This window comes from Carassius carassius, chromosome 16 (assembly GCF_963082965.1).
Source record: "Carassius carassius chromosome 16, fCarCar2.1, whole genome shotgun sequence".
Taxonomy (NCBI): Eukaryota; Metazoa; Chordata; class Actinopteri; order Cypriniformes; family Cyprinidae; genus Carassius; species Carassius carassius.
This window is the reverse complement of record NC_081770.1, coordinates 32,947,935-32,970,639: the sequence shown is the minus strand read 5'-3', so window position 1 is coordinate 32,970,639 and position 22,705 is coordinate 32,947,935. Positions and strand designations below refer to the sequence as shown.

At 37.7% G+C, this 22,705-nt stretch overlaps 1 protein-coding gene across 4 annotated transcripts in view; it reads right to left on the bottom strand.

The window, feature by feature from the left end:
* The window catches only part of LOC132160154 (serine/threonine-protein kinase MARK1-like), a 38,832-nt gene that overhangs the window by 1,759 nt on the left and 14,368 nt on the right, over positions 1-22,705 (bottom strand). For 2 of the 4 annotated variants that reach the window (XM_059569896.1, XM_059569894.1), the window contains exons 4-16: positions 17,883-17,931; positions 14,211-14,276; positions 14,050-14,120; positions 12,885-12,941; positions 12,520-12,756; positions 10,950-11,069; positions 10,099-10,198; positions 9,797-9,909; positions 9,297-9,450; positions 6,232-6,401; positions 6,055-6,152; positions 3,606-3,770; positions 2,989-3,246 (exon numbers count right to left, since the gene is read on the bottom strand). In XM_059569896.1, coding sequence (XP_059425879.1) covers positions 2,989-3,246; positions 3,606-3,770; positions 6,055-6,152; positions 6,232-6,401; positions 9,297-9,450; positions 9,797-9,909; positions 10,099-10,198; positions 10,950-11,069; positions 12,520-12,756; positions 12,885-12,941; positions 14,050-14,120; positions 14,211-14,276; positions 17,883-17,931 — 1,658 coding nt within the window. Of the gene's footprint in view, positions 1-2,765; positions 2,875-2,961; positions 3,247-3,605; positions 3,771-6,054; positions 6,153-6,231; positions 6,402-9,296; positions 9,451-9,796; positions 9,910-10,098; positions 10,199-10,949; positions 11,070-12,519; positions 12,757-12,884; positions 12,942-14,049; positions 14,121-14,210; positions 14,277-17,882; positions 17,932-22,705 lie in introns of those variants that run through there. The other 2 variants (XM_059569897.1, XM_059569895.1) reach the window with 2 other exon arrangements.

Genomic DNA, 22,705 nt, shown 5'->3' with positions numbered 1-22,705 from the left:
CCTGTGAATATCTCTTAACTCTAGTAAAATCACTGTAAGAAATGGCCTCTTATTTCTTGGCTGCATAACAGAAGTCTTATTGTGATTTGGACTGGTGGTGGACAGTGGCAACTGATAAACGCTCTTCTATCCACAGAGATTCATAACAATTGAAGAGGAAGGGGGGCGAGTACACGACCACTACAGACTATCAGCATTCAACAGATTCAACCAGACTACAGCTAAACAGGTAAAGTCTGAGGACACATCATCATCATCATCAAGAGGAAGTCAGTCTGCAGGCCGTGCACACACTGACAGAGGTGACGGATGCACAGATCATTAGCAAGAAACACACAGCTCCACGGGAGTCTAGTTCTGAGGAGAAGAGTGTGAGGACACGTTTCCACACGCAAGTCAGATGGGGAATATGTCAAACTATCGTCCCCTACCTCGCCGCTCTGAAAGACAGAGTTCTACAACACACACAAACAAACAAACAAACACAGCACGTTCAAAACCAAAGCCATGAAATCTGAAGAACACACGAACGAAAGTTAAACTGACCTTACATATTTGATAATATTATCTATATAGATACACTATGGATTTATTAAAAACTATTAGTTCACCCAAAAATATACATTAACTGACATTTACTCACACTCAGGTCATCCAAGATGTAGAGGAGTTTGTTTCTTAATCAGATTTGTAGAAACGTAGCATTGCATTAGAGTCTCACCGATGGATGCTCTGCAGTGAATGGGTGCCGTCAGAATGAGAGTCTAACAGCTGATAAAAACATCACAATAATCCACAGCACTCCAGTCCATCAGTTAATGTCTTGTGAAGACAAAAACTGAAACCAATCCATCATTAAGATGTTTTTAACTTGTTGCTTCTGGCCAAAGGCCCACAATGCTGCTTCCTCCAGATATTCCTCCCGTTAACTGATCGACTGGAGTCGTGTGGATTATTGTGATGTTTTTAACAGCTGTTTGGACTCTCATTCTGACGGCACCCATTCACTGCAGAGCATCCATCGGTGAGACACTAATGCAATGCTACGTTTCTACAAATCTGATTAAGAAACAAACTCATCCTAATCTTGAGTTTATTGGCTGAGATACAACTGAGAGTAAGTACATTTTCAGCAAATTTTCCATTTTTATGAACCATTCCTTTAAATGTGTAATTCCTGCATTAGTGGCACAAAAATAAAACTGAAACAGACAGTAGGGGGCAGGTCTGAGAGAGATGTTGACTTCAGACGCATCCAGCTGCCTGAGCAGCTCACTTTACACAGTGTCCTTCACTGTCTGCAGCTCACTCAAGAGTCAGTGCAGGTCAACACTCTCTCTCTCTCTCTCACACACACACACACACACACACACACACACACACACACACACACACACACACACACGTGCACACAGACACACACACACACACACACACACACACACACACAAACACACACACACACACACACACACACACACACACGTGCACACAGACACACACACACACACACACACGTGCACACAGACACACACGTGCACACAGACACACACACACACACACACACACGTGCACACAGACACACACACACACACACACGCACACGTGCACACAGACACACACACACAGACACACACGTGCACACAGACACACACACACACGTGCACACACACACACACACACACGTGCACACAGACACACACACACAGACACACACACACACGCACACGTGCACACAGACACACACACACACACACGCACACGTGCACACAGACACACACACACAGACACACACGTGCACACACACACACAGACACACACACACACACACACACACACACACGCGCACACGTGCACACAGACACACACACACACACACGCGCACACGTGCACACAGACACACACACACAGACACACACGTGCACACACACACACAGACACACACACACACACACACACACACACACACACACACACACACACACACGCGCACACGTGCACACAGACACACACACAGACACACACGTGCACACAGACACACACACACACGTGCAAACACACACACACACACGTGCAAACACACACACACACACACGTGCACACAGACACACACACACACACACACACACACACACACACACGTGCACACAGACACACACACAGAAAAACACTATAAAAACAACGCTTTAAATGCATCACTTGTAAACTGATACACAATAAAAACACAAAGTTGTGGGGGCAGTAAGATTTGTTTAAAATACGTCTCTTGCGCATCAAAGCAGCATTTATTTGATCATAAATACAGTAAAAACAGTAATATTGTGAAATATTGCTACAACTGAAAATGTTCTGATTTGTTGCTCAAACATTTCTGATTATTATCAATGTAAAAAATATTTTGTTTTGTTAGCTATTTGTGATTTTTGCTGAAACTGTGTTACGCTAAGTTTTAAGCAAGATTAACAAAAAGAAAAAAGAAAAAAAGGAAAAAATATTTTTGTTTATCCAGCAAAAACACATTCAACTGCTCAAAACTGACATTAAAGTCATTCAAAATATAACAAAACGATTCTAGTTTAAATAAATGATTTTCTTTTGGATCTTTTTATTCATCCACGAATTAAAAAAGTAAAACGCATCACAGTTTCCACAAAAAGCAGCAAAACAGTTTTCAACGTTGATGATAATAAGAACCATTAATTAACATCTGGGCACCAGGAGTACTTGATTTTAATTATATAAAAACAGATTATATCAAGTATAAATAGTTAAGATAACTATTATATCGAATTACAATAAGAATATTTCACAGTATTCCTATTTCTACTGTATTTCTGATCAAATAAATGCAGTGTTTGTGTGCACGGGAGACTTCTTTTTACCAGTACTGTAATGCATCCCTGTTGACCTGAGTTTGAGTTTCCAGTACTGCAGGCCTCTCTGTTGAATCACACTCAGGACACGTGCAGTGATGATCTAGACACTGACCTCCGCACAAACTTGGAGGTGAGCTTGCTGATGAATCCGGACGAGGTTCCCCTGCGCGCCTGGGCGAGAGCGCCCGTGTCGTGGGACAGCGAGGGCGACGCCGGAGGGCCGTTGTATGTGGCGCTGCGGCGGTCTCTGAGCTGCGCCCCGTGGAAGGTGCTGCGGCTGGAGGTGCCCCGAGGAAAACGAGTCCGATCCGGAGTCATGCTGCTGATGCTGTGAGCTGACGGAGACGTGGACGGAGCCCTGCAGACAGAGCTGACCACAGATCAACTCGGATTTAATACACACACATATATATATATATATATATATATATATATATATATATGTGTGTGTGTGTATAGGTAACTAAAATTTGTATATATAACTTCCAAAGTACATTCTGTATTGACCTAATGTTGGTTTGTTAATCATACTCTTCATGTGATATGATTGGTTTTCTTTTTTGCACATTGTACTACGTGTTGTTACAGACATGATAGGTACATGTGTCAGTCTTGTGTTTCAAGAAAATGTCATCAAAATAATATTACAAAAAAACAACAACCCTTCTAATGTCTTTGAATGATCCCACAATACCAGGGTCTCTGAAACAGTCAAAGCACATCTCTCACCCCTTGAATTCAGCGTTGTCCTCGATGGGCGGCAGCGGAGACTTGGTGGGGTGGCCTGAGGCCGACATGGACTTCACATGACGCGGACGAGTGGACGCCAGCGCGGACGACGCTCCTGGAGACACGGACGAAGATGCACTCGCCAAGGCAGACATCTCCGTCAGACTGAGACCACGAGGAAGAGACACAAATGATCATATGTGATCAGAAGTTTCTATCACTTCAAATGCAACACAAATACAAATTGCAAGCAATTTTGCACATTTTAATGTAAAATAAAACCTAAGACCAGGCCTTTTTCTGTAATTTTTGCACTGATTCTGGGGGAAACTTGCAAAATCACTGTTAAATATTAGTGCTGTCAAATGATTAATCGCATCCAAATATATATATATATAAATACAACCCGAATTCCGGAAAAGTTGGGACGTTTTTTAAATTTTAATAAAATGAAAACTAAAGGAATTTCAAATCACATGAGCCAATATTTTATTCACAATAGAACATAGATAACGTAGCAAATGTTTAAACTGAGAAATTTTACACTTTTATCCACTTAATTAGCTCATTTAAAATTTAATGCCTGCTACAGGTCTCAAAAAAGTTGGCACGGGGGCAACAAATGGCTAAAAAAGCAAGCAGTTTTGAAAAGATTCAGCTGGGAGAACATCTAGTGATTAAGTTAATTGATATCAGGTCTGTAACATGATTAGCTATAAAAGCTTTGTCTTAGAGAAGCAGAGTCTCTCAGAAGTAAAGATGGGCAGAGGCTCTCCAATCTGTGAAAGACTGCGTAAAAAAATTGTGGAAAACTTTAAAAACAATGTTCCTCAACGTCAAATTGCAAAGGCTTTGCAAATCTCATCATCTACAGTGCATAACATCATCAAAAGATTCAGAGAAACTGGAGAAATCTCTGTGCGTAAGGGACAAGGCCGGAGACCTTTATTGGATGCCCGTGGTCTTCGGGCTCTCAGACGACACTGCATCACTCATCGGCATGATTGTGTCAATGACATTACTAAATGGGCCCAGGAATACTTTCAGAAACCACTGTCGGTAAACACAATCCGCCGTGCCATCAGCAGATGCCAACTAAAGCTCTATCATGCAAAAAGAAAGCCATATGTGAACATGGTCCAGAAGCGCCGTCGTGTCCTGTGGGCCAAGGCTCATTTAAAATGGACTATTTCAAAGTGGAATAGTGTTTTATGGTCAGACGAGTCCAAATTTGACATTCTTGTTGGAAATCACGGACGCCGTGTCCTCCGGGCTAAAGAGGAGGGAGACCTTCCAGCATGTTATCAGCGTTCAGTTCAAAAGCCAGCATCTCTGATGGTATGGGGGTGCATAAGTGCATACGGTATGGGCAGCTTGCATGTTTTGGAAGGCTCTGTGAATGCTGAAAGGTATATAAAGGTTTTAGAGCAACAGATGCTTCCCTCCAAACAACGTCTATTTCAGGGAAGGCCTTGTTTATTTCAGCAGGACAATGCAAAACCACATACTGCAGCTATAACAACAGCATGGCTTTGTCGTAGAAGAGTCCGGGTGCTAACCTGGCCTGCCTGCAGTCCAGATCTTTCACCTATAGAGAACATTTGGCGCATCATTAAACGAAAAATACGTCAAAGACGACCACGAACTCTTCAGCAGCTGGAAATCTATATAAGGCAAGAATGGGACCAAATTCCAACAGCAAAACTCCAGCAACTCATAGCCTCAATGCCCAGACGTCTTCAAACTGTTTTGAAAAGAAAAGGAGATGCTACACCATGGTAAACATGCCCCGTCCCAACTATTTTGAGACCTGTAGCAGAAATCAAAATTGAAATGAGCTCATTTTGTGCATAAAATTGTAAACTTTCTCAGTTTAAACATTTGCTACATTATCTATGTTCTATTGTGAATAAAATATTGGCTCATGTGATTTGAAAGTCTTTTAGTTTTCATTTTATTAAAATTTAAAAAACGTCCCAACTTTTCCGGAATTCGGGTTGTATATGTATATATGTATTTTATTTTATTTTTTTACATAATATATATATGTGTGTGTACTGTGTTTATTTATTATGTCTATATAAATAGACACATGCATGCATATATTTAAGAAAAAATCATTTAAATTATATGAATATAAATATATAAATGTAAATACATGTAAATATCATCTAAATATCTACTGTATGGGTGTGTATTCATATAGACATAATAAATATACACAGTACAAACACACAAAAAATGACAGCACTATAAAATATGTCAAACTGAGCCACCTGAGAGTGTATAATTACATTCTGCAAAATATTTTTTTTAGCATCAATATTTGATATATCTGTCAAGAGAGAGTCTTTACACAGCTGCTCTGGAATGAACACATGACCCAGGATCTCATGTCTTACTGGTCAGTGTTTTTGTTGCACTAATCTTAAAAAGTGGGTCTGCTCACCTGCTGTCTTTGCCGTTGGGAACGGCTGAGTAGCGCTCTGTACTGGATCTCTCACAAACGTACGTATTTCTCCTGGTCATTGCTCCTGCAGCGCTATTCTGTTCACACAAACACACTGTTAGTCTACTGTGAGTAATACGTATTTGTGTCCTGCATCTGTGGCATGTGACCTCTCACCCCTGAAGCTGTGGAGGACTTCCTGCATTCCTGGGCCACCAGAGGAGAGACGGCCATGTCTCCTTTAGAGCTGGAGGAGGGCAGCTTGGCCTCCTCCTTCTTCTCTCCCTCCACGCTGTTGGCCTGAGAGCGTTTGGTGTAGGAGACGGCCGGAGGTATGGACGGAGCGACTGCACAAAACCAGACTTGTGCTCAGAACAACATCCATCCAACACTTTCAAATGAAAACATGTCATCTCCGGGGCAAATACAGTAGATTTAAAACAAATAGCTCACCCAAAAAATGGAAATTCTGTCATTTACTCATCCTCATGTCACCTCGTGATCAAACCGGTAGGATTTTCTGTGGAAAAGTCGAAAGCTATTTTGAAGAATGCTGGTAACCAAACAGGTTTCCGGATGCCATTGACTTCCATTGTATAGACAAAAAAACACTATGCAAGCCAATGGGATTTGAAACTGGTTACCGACATTCTTCAAAATATCTTCTTTTTACATTCCACAGAACTCATACAGGTTTGGAATAGGGCTGAAACAAAAAATGATGGAGGCAAATTCCTCTGCCTCGAAGCCTCTTTTAATTTATTTTAAATCTCACGTCAGGTTTTTTCGCAATGCTTTTTAATGTGACACAACGCGTTTACGTCACCCACAAAGCGGAAGGAGACACAAGCGCGGAGTGTGAAATCGCATACTGCAAGGAGTCAGCAGTGTTTTGATTTGAGTGCGCGGGCAAACGTCAATGTCTTGGCACGTGTCCATTGCAAGATAGAGCTGGCATACCACAACTAGGGCCCTATGATTTCCGCGATGCAGAAAACGCGGAGGGAATCGCGGAATCCAGTCATAAAAACGGATTTTACAGTTTACCGCGGAATGGCACGGGATTTGCCAAATTTTGAATGAATTAATCAAAAATAGTTCATTGCACTTACATCAAATCACGATATGGACTAATATCTGTAAATATTAAGCCGGGACAGTCTATTTAAATATCAATCCTGCATGTTCTGCGTGTCTCTGTTAATCAATGGAGCAGAAGTGCCAGTTCCTTTATCACACACACTGAAGCGCGCGTGCTGTCTCACTAAATAAGGACGTGAACACATGAACAACATCTCCAGAACTGCTCTGACAGTCTACGTTGGCCGAGAAGTGCAAAACAAATCACAATTACAAAAACAAAATAACAAATCCAAAAACACAACGACAATTCAGAAAACAAAATAACAATTCAGAAAACACAACGACAATTCAGAAAACACAGAAGTACTAACCACATTGTCCGGTAGCCGAACAACTGTCCTGGTCCACGCAGCTCTGCTCTAATAGCATTCCTTACTTCGTCTATGGGCAAATAGTTCTTTCTTCTGAACATACCATTATTCTTCAGGTGCGTTTTTAAAGAGCGCAAGCTCATTTTAATGTCGTGGTATGTCGCCAGCATGTCCACAATCACGGCATATGAATGTCCTTCTTCAAAGTAGCGTTTAATGTGTTCCATTTTAGCAAAATTCAACATTAGATTTCAACAAAGTTGATCACAATTTATTTTTGATTGACAGGTGTCTCATCCAATCAGCGATAAGTATGTCGTTCTCAAAATATACCTACCTTTTCCGTTTTGTATGAATTGTCGTTGTGTTTTCTGAATTGTCGTTGTGTTTTCTGAATTGTCGTTGTGTTTTCTGAATTGTTATTTTGTTTTCTGAATTGTCGTTGTGTTTTCTGAATTGTCGTTGTGTTTTCTGAATTGTTATTTTGTTTTCTGAATTGTCGTTGTGTTTTTTGAATTGTTATTTTGTTTTTGTAATTGTGATTTGTTTTGCACTTCTCGGTAACCGTAGACAGTCACTTCATGAGCATTTGACCGTTTGATTTGAGTAAAACTAGCATCACATCACATAAACAGAACTGTAAAGGTACGCCAACCCGTCAAAATAAAAGTCAGTTTTTTTAAGGTTTAATTACACAACATTTCTTTCATGTTTTATTTTTAATAGTAAATCCCCTTTGTTTACCAAAAAGTTAAGTTTGCTTAATTTTTAATAATTAAAAGATAAATTAAATTAATGTTTTATGTGTTTAATGTGCATCTCAGAAAATGCTTTATTTAAAACCCCAACTGAATGGCACTTAAATGCACTTAATTCATCTGTCAACTTTATTGTCATTGTTCACAGTACAAGTACAGACAGAGAAACAATGGGTAATAATTAAATGTTTATTTTTGATGTATGCATTGCATTTTATGCATTTAAAATGAAAAAATATTTTTTTTCTAAAAAAGGAAACTTAGTTGTTCATTGTAAGAGACCCAGGAGTCTTATTTTCTCTTGCATAATTAATATTGCACTTTAATTAAGCAAAAACACATTTTATCCGATTACTCGATTAATCGACGGAATTGTTGGTAGAATACTCGATTACTAAAATATTCGACAGCTACAGCCCTAGTTTGGAACAACATGAGAATTTTCATTTTTGGGTGACCTTTACATTAAAATGGACTTGGAAACCCCAGTAAGTTTTACCTCAGACCTAAAAATCCAAAATAAAAATTAATAAAATATTTTTCATTTAAATTAGTGCTGGGTAACGGTTAAATCGAAATTAATTGCATTCAAAATTAATGTTTTTCGGTACATAATATATATGTGTGTGTACTGCGTATATTACGTATATATAAATACACACACATGTACAAGATTTAAGAAAAATTGTTATTTATATATATATATACACACACACACACACACACACACACACTTTTTCAAAAATGTATACTGTATGTGTGTGTATACAGTATAAACATTATAAATATACACAGTACACAAACATATATTATATAAACAAAAACGTTTATTTTGGATGCGATTAATCATTGCCCAGCACTATTTTTAATATAAAACCTATGCATTCCACGTTCTGTATGTAGACTACACATGCAAAATGAGCCAAAAAAAAACATCATCAGCAGACTGATTGTTAGATAAGTGATTATGTTTCTTTGGTCGAAATAAATGTGTTTTGTAGAATGAACTGAAATGTTGTGTGTGTGGTACCGTGGTCGCTGAATCGACGCTGTTTCTGCGTGGCCGAGATACTGCGCTGGACTTTGGAGTGTGCGGGTGACTGCGTAGAGCTGTTGTTCAGGTCACTGCTGGGTCGTGACCTTTGACACAGGTTTGTGGTGGACAGCGAATCGCTTCCTTCAAACTAAAACAAGATCAAGGTCATTATAGCTGACTAAAACTTTTCATTTCAGCTAGCTATACAAGGGCAAAATTTATATTTTTTATGTATTTTAACTTAATGTAATAGAATTAAATAAAACAAAATGAAACAACACAGACTACTAAAATGTATATAAAACAAAACAGAAATACTAAATTAAAATCAAACTATAAAAACACTATAAAAGTAAAAAAATATTGATAAAAACTATAATGGTATCTCAAAGATGGTAAGATAGCACTGCACAGAATACACTGAAGTGGAAGTGAGCATTCAGTAATTATGACTGAAGGTTTGATTAATTATTTAATTAACACGTATGACTCGCCTCTGGAGGTTTCCTGCCCAGCAGAAGATAGGTGGCCATGACCTCATCATACTTCTGCCCTAATAACGCCTCTGTGATCTCATCTTTAGGGAAACCCATAGTAATCATCAGCTCTGAAAAACACAAAGAGAGATGTGATGATACACACAGGATTTCTTTCTCCTTGTATGTGATCCCTGCATAAGCACACATACTTTGTAGTATATGATAAAGACATAATATCTTGACTTTAACCATTATTTAAAAAAATGCATTAGAAGAAAATAAAAAGAGAAAGACAGAAGGGTCAGGAAGGTACAAACCTATCCGTTTGGTGTCGCTGAAGTCTGGCTCAGGTTCTGTGTAGGGCTTCAGCTCCTCTTCCTCGTGACCTACATTCATCCAGCGGTCCTTCATGATTTGCTGTGAGACATCATAAGACATTAAGTTACACCTTTGCATATGAATGCATATTTATTTACTATTAACATTTCATCAATTATCAGGTTTAGCATGTTAATGGATATCGTCAAAATTCTAGATATATATATCTTTAAAAACAAAAGTAGTAATTAGATATTAATATTTGTCAAGATGTTGGAAATGGCAGTATTGGGACTCTTCCACCAAGACATAGATGGCTATGTTGCTGTGAGCACCTGCACAAAGACATAACATAATATCCTCCATAGCAGATCTAGACAGGTGGTGCTGGGGAGGAGGAGGGTGTCGAGGAACGCTTCTGTAAGCCAGCTCCACAGCAAACACTCAACTAGACTATTTAAATATTAAACAAGAAAGCGCAAAGGCTGCAGATATAAGAGAGGTGAATCTGCATGCTCCATTTGGTTTACACTGCGATAGCCAGAAGACTAATATTCAATACCTATCCGCTTTCACTAGAGTGTCCTGACTGAACGTCAGGTCATTCAAGTCTACCACTGGAGACATGCCAGATTCAATGTTAACAAATGTGTGATTAAGATTTGATTTCACATATCTTCAACAGACTTGATAAAGTGTACAGGACTACTTTTATGAAACTTTTACAGTTGCCCTGTTCACAGTATGCTTTCGTTGTATGGAAAAGAGCATTAGACATTAGACAAAAGTATATTTTTCTACAGTCCTTTTCAAAATCCATTCGCGTGTGTGAAGTGTTTATCAGCCTCACCTCTAGACTTCCACGTTTGCCTGGATTGAGCACCAGCAGCTTCTTCAGAAGGTTTTCACAGTCTGTGGACATGTAGAACGGTATACGATACTTCCCTCGCAAAACTCTCTCTCGCAGCTCCTGTGTGGACCAACATTCAGAGTGAGGACCAAACACAGCACATACAGCCAGAACAATACGCTTTCAGGGAAACTCGCTGCTTTTTTATTTAGGTAAACTACATAAAAACATAAGCCTAAAATGGAGCAGCGGAACAGTTTTTTTTTTGCTTTGGCAGACTTTAAAGGCATGACTATTACCTCTTTACACTAATGGTAAAAATTCACACTGCAATGAAACTCCAAATAGGTTGTTTTTCACTTAGCAAAGAATGCATACATTACCAACCAACCAAACTTTTGAGCATCAACTACAAGAACCATAAGCTGTTAGCAGTAAGCAAATTAGACGAAATTTTATATGGCAAACAAAAGGTCACAAAATGTAAATTCCACGTTTAAACAATGATGTTGGGAGGTTAGTTGTGCTATACTTGTAACATATTTACGGCTAATAGGAATTTGATATGTCTAAGGATACATACAAAAATCAAAAAACCCCAAAATATTTGAAAAGCGGTTTAAGGATTTTTTTAAATTTAATTTAATTCAAGTTTATTTGTTTTGCGCTTTTTACAATACAAATACAAATTTTAAGTTTCTACATTATATTTAGGTTATTAGTGGTGACTATGGCAGAAATGTAGTTATGTTGTGTTCACACAGAAAGCGAATTCATTTTTTCACCCGAGTAGATTACATACAAAGTCAATGCAAAGACGCGAACAGACGACATGGCATATGCACAACATACAAAATTGTGTCATCGCACAAGCCAATTTGCAAAGAGCTACATGGCTCGTCTATTTTGACAGGTCCGGTTGTAACAGAATATTTTAAAATTGTTTTAATGTTTTTATTCGCTCTAGTGATGCAAAAAACATCCCGCTAGTAAACTAGAACGAGTAACGCGATGCAAATATCTGCTTCGCATTTGGTGTGCACCAATCAAAGAATCATGTAGTTAGTTACAAATTACACGTAATGAAATAGACAGTGAATACTATTAATTGCAATGATTGTGTTGCAATTAAACTTTGCGATTGCGATTAAGCAAAATTTGGTAGTTTTTTTATATGTTGCTCCAGGGTTAAAGCATTTAAATTTTAAATATAAATAACCCTTTCTGATTATTTTATTATTAGTAGTATTTGTGGAAACAGTGTTTTTTTTCAGGTTTCCTTAATGAAGAGAAAGTTCAAAAGAACAGCATTTCTTTTTGTAACAATGTCACTTTTGATCAAGTTAATGCATATTTGTTTAATAAGACTATTATTTTCTTTCCAATAACATTCTTACTAACCCCATACCTTAGAACAACAGTATGTGTTTATGTATGCATGTGATAAAAAATCAGAATAGAGTGTGAATAGAACATAATACCATTAAAGACTTTTAACAGTGATTTGCATCCTTTTGCTTTGGTGTACATAGGCATTTAGTGATTTCTTTTTAAAATAACAAGAAATGACCTTCAAATTCTGTCCGTCAAAGGGAAGTGAGCCGCTGACAAGCGTGTAGAGGATGACCCCCAGACTCCAGACGTCCACCTCTGGCCCGTCGTACTTCTTCCCCTGGAAGAGCTCGGGAGCTGCGTATGGAGGACTGCCACAGAACGTGTCCAGCTTACTCCCGATGACGAACTCATTACTGAAGCCAAAGTCTGCTATCTTTATATTCATGTCCGCGTCTAGCAGCAAGTTTTCAGCCTTACAGAGAGACACGCACAAAGAAATGTAGCAAAGCGGTCTGCACAGTGCACGCTCATAAGAAATCAATGAAACACACATCACTAAAGGTGAGCGGATTGTAAACGGTGTGTGTGTGTGTGTCTCACCTTGAGATCCCTGTGGACTATTCTCTTCTGGTGGCAATATTGCACTGCAGACACAATCTGTAATCACACACACAAAGTACATCACTGCACAAACCAGCTCTTTTGTTTATTTGCGAATAGAAGCTGAGGAAGTCTGTAAATCCAGCCTGTGTGGTGTTGTGCTAGACAGACACTGTAACATGTCTTCATGTCACTGCAGCTGAGAGCGAGACAGACTGGGGTCTTATATTCTGACTAAACACCTCCTGCAGTGAACTGCAGTCTGGGGGTTTCATTCGCCATTCGTGTGAAGGAAAATGGCCAATTAATTATTGCAGCACTGCAGGGGGTTTAATTACACTCAAACTGATGTCTGTTCATTTAAAGTTGACACACGAACAGCTGATCAGAGGGAAACGTTGGAGGATTCATCTTTTCCACCAAACCATTGTCAAGCAGGAGGAAAATGTTTAATGCAATAAATACAGTTAAGCTAAGTGTAATTAATCTGATTAACTCTATGTAAACCAATGCATTACACATTAACAAATGGTCATTTATCCACATATATCTGTACTAAAACATTATAGAGCTATATATAATATACTATATATTATTTCATGATAAACTGAATTTTATACTGTTAACAAAATAATATTGAACAAGGTGTGTACAATGTACCATTTTTTTTTACATTACTAGTACTTTTTCTCATTTACATATTTTGAGATTATCTAATTAATTATCTCTCTTCTAATCGTAGTGTTTAGTAAGACTTGTAAGTACTAATGAGATACTACTGATATGATTAGACACTTTATTTAAAAGCCAAATTTCCAAAATAAACCATTAACTATGACTTCTGCCTCAATAAACTCCTAATTTTCTGGTTATTAATAGTTAGTAAGGTAGTTGTTAACTTTATGTATTGGGTAGGATTAGGCATGCAGGATAAGTGCTTTATCAGTACTAATAAACAGCCAATATGCTAGAAATATGCATGCTAATAAGCAACTAGTTATTAGTAAGAATAAGTCATTAAAATAAAGTGTTATCCAGTTACCTAATACAATCATGATTTGAAGTTTCAGTTTACTTTAAAAAAGGTATTTTCGATCTCAATAGTCACAATGGAGGTTTGATTTCTATCTCAGTAGATTTTCAATGATTCAGATGTGTGTCTCACCTGTCGAAACTTTGCTCTGGCTTCCTTTTCCTTCATCCTCCCATGAGCGACTAAGTAGTCAAACACTTCACCTGACACGAACAGAGACATTCAGGGATGTGTGTCATGACGTGCGCTAATGGTGATATTAAATATGAATCTCAACCATCCATCACACTCACCTCCACTTGCATACTCCATTATTAAATAAAGTGTCTTCTCTGTTTCAATGACTTCAAATAACTTAACTGGAAGAGAGAGAGAGAAACAGACACAGAGAGTGATTGACATTCAAAACAATTAAGCACATTTATTCACAAGAGCTCACGTTTTTTTTAAACAATATGGAGCTAAAACAGTATCAAAATTATTAAACAAAATATAAATAAAAAACTTGCAATCATAATTGTGCATTTATGAACTGTGGTTTGAATCATATTTTTGGATGTAAATTTGTTTAAATATTTGCAAATTCTATTTTGAAAATACAATAATTTTTGATACTATTTTAGCCCCATACCACAGTGACGACGCTTGATTCTCTCAGGAACTCATCTATGATATGGAGACACAACACACCAGGGAAGCTTGTTTTGTGCTAAAATACACGCAGGACGTCACACACACAGCCTTCCGGTTTCTGAATAAACTTACTGTATGTGAAGAGCTTCTGTAATTCAGTTTACTCTGTGGATGGATGCTAATAACGTCTGACTGCTTCCTGCATGTAGTCTTAAACATGCAGTGCGTGTGTGTGTGTTAGGAAAGATGAGAGGAAAAAAATGTCAGGGATAGGTGTGTAATCACAGCTTTTAGTCTGATTAATCTAGAATCCAGCTCAGCCTCAGCCAATCAGAAGCCAGCGGTGACACGGTGCCAGAAACAGCCAGTCATGCTGATCGATAGAGAAGTGAAAACAGAGTCCTGTGCTGTTTAGAGAGGCACAGAAGAGCTGATCGCGCTAAAGCAGCCCGTCTGGATGACTCTCCCGTGATTCCCTTCCATTAGGAATATAAATAATCCAGTTAACATCTCATAAAACCGGAGTGAGAGAAAATAGAGGGAACGTGGCATGTCATGGATTAAACTGAGCTGTGTATTAAAACAAGCTCATCATTTCCAGTTAGCAGGTCTAAACAGCTCCAGGCTTGATCGGGAGTTATGAGGGACAGTTTGCAACACACACACATACATATATATATATATATAGTATATAATGTGTATGTATACACACACACACACATTAGTGCTGGGCGGTTTGACCATGTATAAACGTATAAAAATTTATAAACCGGTTTTTGTTCAAAATTATACCGGTTTATGACGTTTTTTTTTCATGCATAATCAGGTGTACAATGCATTTTCTGCTGGTTGATATTCCAAGACGTGCTTGCGGCTAAGGTGCTGGAGCAAATTGCTCGTGTTGCCGCCTTTGGCGACAATTTTAGCCCGACAGCACTTGCATAAAATGGATATTATACATGCATAATCTGCCTGCAGTGCATATGCAGTCCGCAGCACGGACTCGTGCTTTCACACAGGACGTGTTTGCAGTCCGCTACTGATCCGCGTCTGGTAAGTCCACAAACACCCGTAGCTCATTTGTGTCTTTTATCACAGAACAGTAACAATCTTTCATATAGACATTAGTTTAAACTCAATAAATATAAACAACGCATTATTCATGCATTTTACTTCTAGGTTTGTATAATAAGCTGCTCAAGCAAGCGGCAAAACATTTAAACACAATAATTAGCCTACTTTTCTTGTGAAAATATTTAAAATTAAAACACCACAGACAGAAACAGTCTCGTGCATTTTGCATTTAAATCTTTATCACAAGCAATCCCACTAGGGCTGGGATAAACGATTATTTTTTAAACGATTAATCTAGCGATTATTTTTTCGATGCATCGATTAATCTAACGATTAATTTTTCCAGACCGATTTGATTTCGATTATCTCCCCATTAATTGACTACTAACAATTTATACATGTTGATTTACATATCTGAATGAAAAAAAAACATAAATTCCTTAACATTGCAATATGTTTATTGCTCTTAAAATTACAAAATAAAAGACTGACTAAGAATGCATTACTTTGCACTTGTATAGAGATAGCATTCAATAAAACCTTGAAGCCTTGAAAACACATAGCTTACTGAAACAAGCTTACTGAACACATAGGGCCTAGCTTACTGAAAAAAAATTCTTCTTTCAGATGAAAATAACAACAACTTGATGTCTAGCATTCAATAAAAAAGTTCACCCAAAATACTTGTTTAGAGCAATTGAAAGAATACAGTATGTAAATGTAAACTTGAGGGCTTTAAGCTAATACAGAGAGTGCTTTTCCAAAAAAGAAAATTAAAAGTGGGGGCCAGCAGCCTGTCATGGAGAAAAAAAAAATCACCGAATGCTCAACGTGAAACTTTGGTGTTTCGCCCTTTTTCTATCGTGTTTAATGATTTTGATTAATATGCACGAGGGAGAGAGAGAGCATGAAGCGCTCGGTTTGCTTGAAGACTGTGAGTGCGCGCGCACAGCCGGGGCTCTCTCTCGTACGCGCCCTGTCAGGCGCAGCACAGTCATTATATTCTACATCACTCACCGATCAAATAAGGCTTTGACAGCCGCCAAAAAAAAAGATCAATGCAGAAAAACCCCTGGATTGGTTATATAACGTTGGACAGAATGTTGATCCGGCCATCGCGTATATTCAGCGCACATAAGGTAAACGTTTTGCAAACGTTTTTTAGAGAAATAAAAACAGGTCGACGAATCGATGCACATATTTTGCGTCGACGTATTTTTTGCGTCGACGTCATCGATGACCTCGACGCGTTGTCCCAGCCCTAAATCCCACGGGTCTTAATGAACTTTGTTTTTCTGCTTCCATTAAAGTGAACATATATATTGTTTTCCTTGTTTATCTAAAATTGCTCTTTTTCTTGTTTTAAACCTAGCCAAAAACACATGTGACTGCGTTTCCATGTCAATCCATGTTCATTTTTCCTGCGGACAATGCGCGTTTACTTTAATTCAGCGCCTGCAGCACAGAAAAAATAGACTCAGAACGTTAACAATCGCTGCACTGCTGCAGACGCACCGCTCCTTGAACGCACTGACTGACTGCGACCTCGTGCAATTGAAATCCGTAAATACGCACTGCAGACGGACTGTGTGAAACAGGCATTATAACGTAACACCAGAGCACTGCTGAGTTTACCCTCACCACGCCTCGCAGTCGCTGCTTAGAAGTGCAACATTGTAAAGGGTCCGTCTGAAACTGTGTCGCGTGGCCGCGGCGCAGCATAAAGTTCGTTCCGAACGCTGAGTAATTAAATACACCTGTATGGCGGTATATTCAAAATTAACATCGTAACGAAAATATACACCGATTTTCGGTATGAACCGGTTTACCGCCCAGCACTAACACACATAATTGTGTATATAAACAGAGAATACTGAAATTGTAAAAAAAAGGTAAACATAAATTTTTATATTATAATTCTTAAATGACTTTAATTTAATTTGATAGATCTTTTTTTATGCATTCATTAGCTTTTTTAAATTTCATTTAATTTAACTTCCCCTAATTTAATGTAAGCAACAAAATTAGGACATATAAATGATTTCCCAACTCAAACTGAGCATTTCCCATGTGATTATGTTAGCCAATCATAACGGAGATCATTTACACCATTTTCAGCAAACATATAATTTCACTATATGGCTCAAATTATGACTTTATTTACTTTGATTACATAAGAGAATTTTATACACAAATAAAACGGCAAAAGATGGTCTAGTGAGCTTTACTTTAAAACACATTTTAGCATGATGTCTTACCTATATTAGGATGATTTAAGACCTTCATAATCCTCACTTCACGAAAGAGCTGTGGGTGAAAATACAGACAAAAAGCATTAGAGAAAACCCTCTTTTGTGTACGGTTACCTGCATATCTGCATATTCTGACCCTGCATTGTAACATTTTAATAATTGACCAATAATTTGTGTAGACATTGTGTCATCAACAAAAAAAAATTTTAAGCAGTAAATAGCACATTTCTTGCACCATCATTCGTGCAAAAAGCTCAAAGGTTCTCTTGGTTCTTGATTATTTTGTTTCAGACATGAACAATTTAGTGAATCAGTCACACTCACAAATGTTCAGTGCAATTCGTGAACTGATTCGTGAATCAGACACAACAATATGTTGTCATGAAATATAGTGGAGTAAAAAGTGTAATATTAAAGTGCTTGAAATGCTTTTTTGAAATACATTGTGTAGCAGTTTTGTTATAAAGTTGCATTTTGAAGGAACCAGGTTGCTAAAATAATCACTTTTGAGGAAGAACTTGTCACTTTGCCAAAACCTGCAAGATTCATGGCATGGATTCAGAAACACATTTAAGAAGCACTTAGTAGCAAGAAAATCTAATATTCATGAGCACATATAACACACTTCTCTCCTGCATATATCTGTTTTCACATTTACCCAGCAGTAGGGATGTAACGAGTAACTGCGAATCAAAATGTGACGATTCAAATCGGTTGGGATGCAAAACAAATCACGATTCAGTTAGAGTTAGGAGTTTATATGAATGTATGTCTGAGGGGAACTTCCTTTTCATCTCGCCTCTGTATAATGCATATTAAAGTTCATAAGTGCAGCGCTGCTTTGTTTACAGCGGAAAGTTTTAAGCGCCACCTGCTGGCAGAGAGTGAATCTGCATCTCATGCAGATATTTTTATGAATAGTTTTACAAAACTGAAGTCAAAACATTCAGTTTTTGCTTCATGTTTAGAAATTACACAATCTAATTTAGATTAAAAACTGCTCATGTTGCATGTATGAAGCCTCTTTGTTTGGATCAGGATTAAAATGCAGTGGCTGCCTCTATTGCTAAAAATGCAAAGATTCAATTATATAAAGAGATTTATTTTATGTGTGTTATTCATTTGATTTGGCTTGTTTTGTAATTTCTATTTAGCTTTGTGATTTACATTTACATTATATTTAAATTTGGTTATTTAGCGGATGCTTTTATCCAAAGGGACTTACAAATAAGGCCAACAGAAGCAATCAAAACCAACAAACGAGCAATAATATGCAAGTGCTGTATTATTATAGTGTTATATTTAATTTACACAAAAAAACGTGCAGCATGTTATCCAAGCAATAATAAAAGGACACATTTAATTTATAATTTGTCTTAAATTCGTCTCATTTTGTAAAATGTTAAATAAAAATGTGAACCGTGAATCGAATCGTGAGTTGAGTGAAGCGTTACATCCCTACCCAGCAGAAAATGAAAAAAACAAAAAAGCTGTGACTGCTTGTCAGTCAGTCTCTTCCTGTCTAAGTGGGTGGTTCTTGGCCAAATTAATCCACAGTCAGAAGTCTGTCTCTGAGAGTCTCTGACAAAAGCTAGAAAGGCCTGAAGGGTAACTGCTCCAGGTTGCTCCCCCAATGTCTCTTCACCCTAAAACGCTGCCATACACCCCGACACCTCTCTCAGAAAGCTCCTCACAGATCCTCTTTATTCAGGCACAACCACAGGGGGCCGTTTTCTGTGAATGAGTGCCGCATGAATGAATGAGTACATCCAGCCAGCTGCATGTCGTCACACAGACCCAGCTTTGACACGTGACTGCAACGGGACGGGACACCCAGTTCACCGAAATATAGACTGCATGCATTCAAATGAGAAAACAACAGCAACAGTTGGAAAAATGTAAAAAGTAACTGACAGATTCTGTGAAACAGGGCCAAATATGACCAATTAGAATTTTTGAGGCTTTTAAAATTCTTCTAATTATTTAAACAGCTCAAATTGCTGATTTGTATGCATGTTCTTATAATAAACGTTTAAAAATAAAATAAAATAAAATAAAAACAGGTAGCAGGCTTGCCAGGAACATGACTGTCCATTTCTTTTTAATTAAGCGATTGCTCCATAGGTGATAATTAGTTTGGGACCAAATGTTGGTTAGAAAATATAAGATTCCTATTATTTCTCATGATAATTTTTCCTTACCTTTACAATAATGTTGCTAATATTCAGTTTTTAATATTACTTTTAACAGTAATTAAGTAAATGTTTAAAATGTTCACAAATGTTTAATGCATTTTTCTACAATTATGCTTGATAATATTGTATCTTCAGTGTACAGTATGCACCAGTTCTCATTCTAAAGTGCACACGATTTGTCCCTTTATTGCTTCTAAATTTAATTAGAGAAAATCTGTCTCCTATTAACACAAAACAGCCACTAGCGCGTCACATGGAGAGTGAAAGTGATGAGCGCGGAGGAGAGCTAGAGACCGCTAGAGTGTCCCATCAGCTCCATCATCCACGTCCCCAACAATACAGACTGACAGATCAATTTATCTGACGACAATCCATCAGTGGACGCCTTTGTTGTGTGGTGCGCCTCTCCAGGAATGGGCCGATTTCAGGGATCACAAACACATCGAGAGAAAACACCTCCATACAGAGAGACTCTACAATTACACAAACATCAATAGCACTTTTTAGACTTGTTTTTTTTTTTTTTTGCACAAAAATGTTTTGTCACTTTCTATTTGTACTTTTTTAAAAAGTAATAAAATGCAAAAATCTCTTGTTCTTTGGAGTAGGAACTATTAGATAGTGAATTTGTCAAGTTGAACCATTTAACCGCAATCAAAAAATGTTGATTAAGGCAAAAAAATATAAAAATTTGTTAATTTATAAATGAAATGTGACCTTGGAGCACCAAGCCAGTCTTAAGTCTCTGGGGTATATTTGTAGCAATAGCCAAAAATACATTGTATGGGTCAAAATGATTTATTTTTCTTTTATGCCAAAAATCATTAGGATATTAAAGTAAATATCATGTTCCATGAAGATATTTTGTACATTTCCTGCCGTAAATATCAAAACTTAATTTTTCATTACTAATATGCATTCATTACTTCATTTGGACAACTTTAAAGATGATTTTCTCAATATTTAGATTTTTTTGCTTCCTCAGATTCCAGATTTTCAAATATTTGTATCTCGGCCAAATATTGTCCAATCCTAATAAACCATCAATGGAAAGCTTATTTATTCAGCTTTCAGATACTGTATAAATCTCAATTTTTTTTTAAAAATGTACACTTACGCCTGGTTTTATAATCCAGGGTCACACATAGTCAACTGTGTTACCTGCAACAGTTATCTTTGTCTTCAATCAATCAACAAATAAATAAATAATTTTCATACAAAGTTGGCATATTACAAATCAGGATTTTAAACATAGTGTCAGATTATTATTAAAAAAAAAGTTTTAGAAGTCTATTATAGTGATGGCTTGTGCAATTAAAACAGCATGTGCAAAAACAAACACGTATTATAGTGGCATAAACAAAACAGACTAATTATTTTGTTCTCTAATGAACAATATATATTGAAGTTTGTAAAAGATCTCATGAGCACAGCACTGACGTTTCTTTACACATGACCTCTGACCTCTCTCTCCCGTGGAATGTGTCCTCACTGTCCTCTGAACAGTTGGAGGCAAAAATCAAAGAAGCCAGAAAAAGGGAAATCAAGGGGAAAAAAAGAGAGAAGCTGTGTTTTTTCTTGGCAGTCTGCTCTGGTAAATAATCAGCAGAGGAGCCCGAGCTTCTATTTTTACAGCCATATTTCTAAAAACAACCACAGAGACATTCCAGTCGCACACTGACAAGCGTGTCATTTCCTGTAGTGTGTATGTGTGTGTGTGTGTGAGAGAGAGATCACAAGCAGGAACGATGTGTCTGTTTCCCGTCACTAGTCCTCACTAACAGAGGCTGAACAAACACACTCAGGATGAATTACACAGTAAAGTGAGCATCAATCAATAGAAACCTCACTCTCGCTGATATAACAATATCAAGAGAAATATTCAACGACTATTAATTCTGACACAATCGTTCAACCCTGGTCAGCTTAACTCATATTTACACTGGGTGGTGTTTGGTAAAAACAAATTAACATCATTATAACTATACACAAACAGTCGTCAGACTGGGTCTACTAATAATTCAAAATGATGATTAACTGAGAATGCATTTGGGAACCCAACAAACGCTGGTTGTATAGTAAGAGCACACAAAAAGTGCAATGACTCAGAGCGTGTGGAATGCTCTCGAGCACGCTGAGGCTAGCCGATAGCTATATACTTAATGCAGAGGTTTCCACAACTGAGAAAGAAACCCTGATCGTTCTGTGCTGGGTAAGATCCCAGCAGAGCCAGCATGCAGCCCTTATTTTCAATGTTGAATCCTGAAATGTACTAGAAGGGAATTCACTTATGACGTCAGGTGATTAACAATGTGATAAAGTAACTGGATGATCCCTGTTGGGGGAGGAGTCAAACCAACCGTATTTACAGACAAACTCTGACGTTGTGTGTGTGTACCTCATCACGAGGTCATTAATCTTGATGTCGAAACATGAGGCAATAGAGATCAGCGGAAGTTTCACTGACAACCTCTGTCCATCTGTTCACACAATGATAATGGAGGATTAGCCTCATTAAGATATTCAAATGAGATGATAATTGACTGTACGGATTTGGAATTTGGAAGAAACTTATCCAAAACAATGTATATTAGATTCATTTTCAAATGAATGTGTTTCTGGGAAACAGTCACA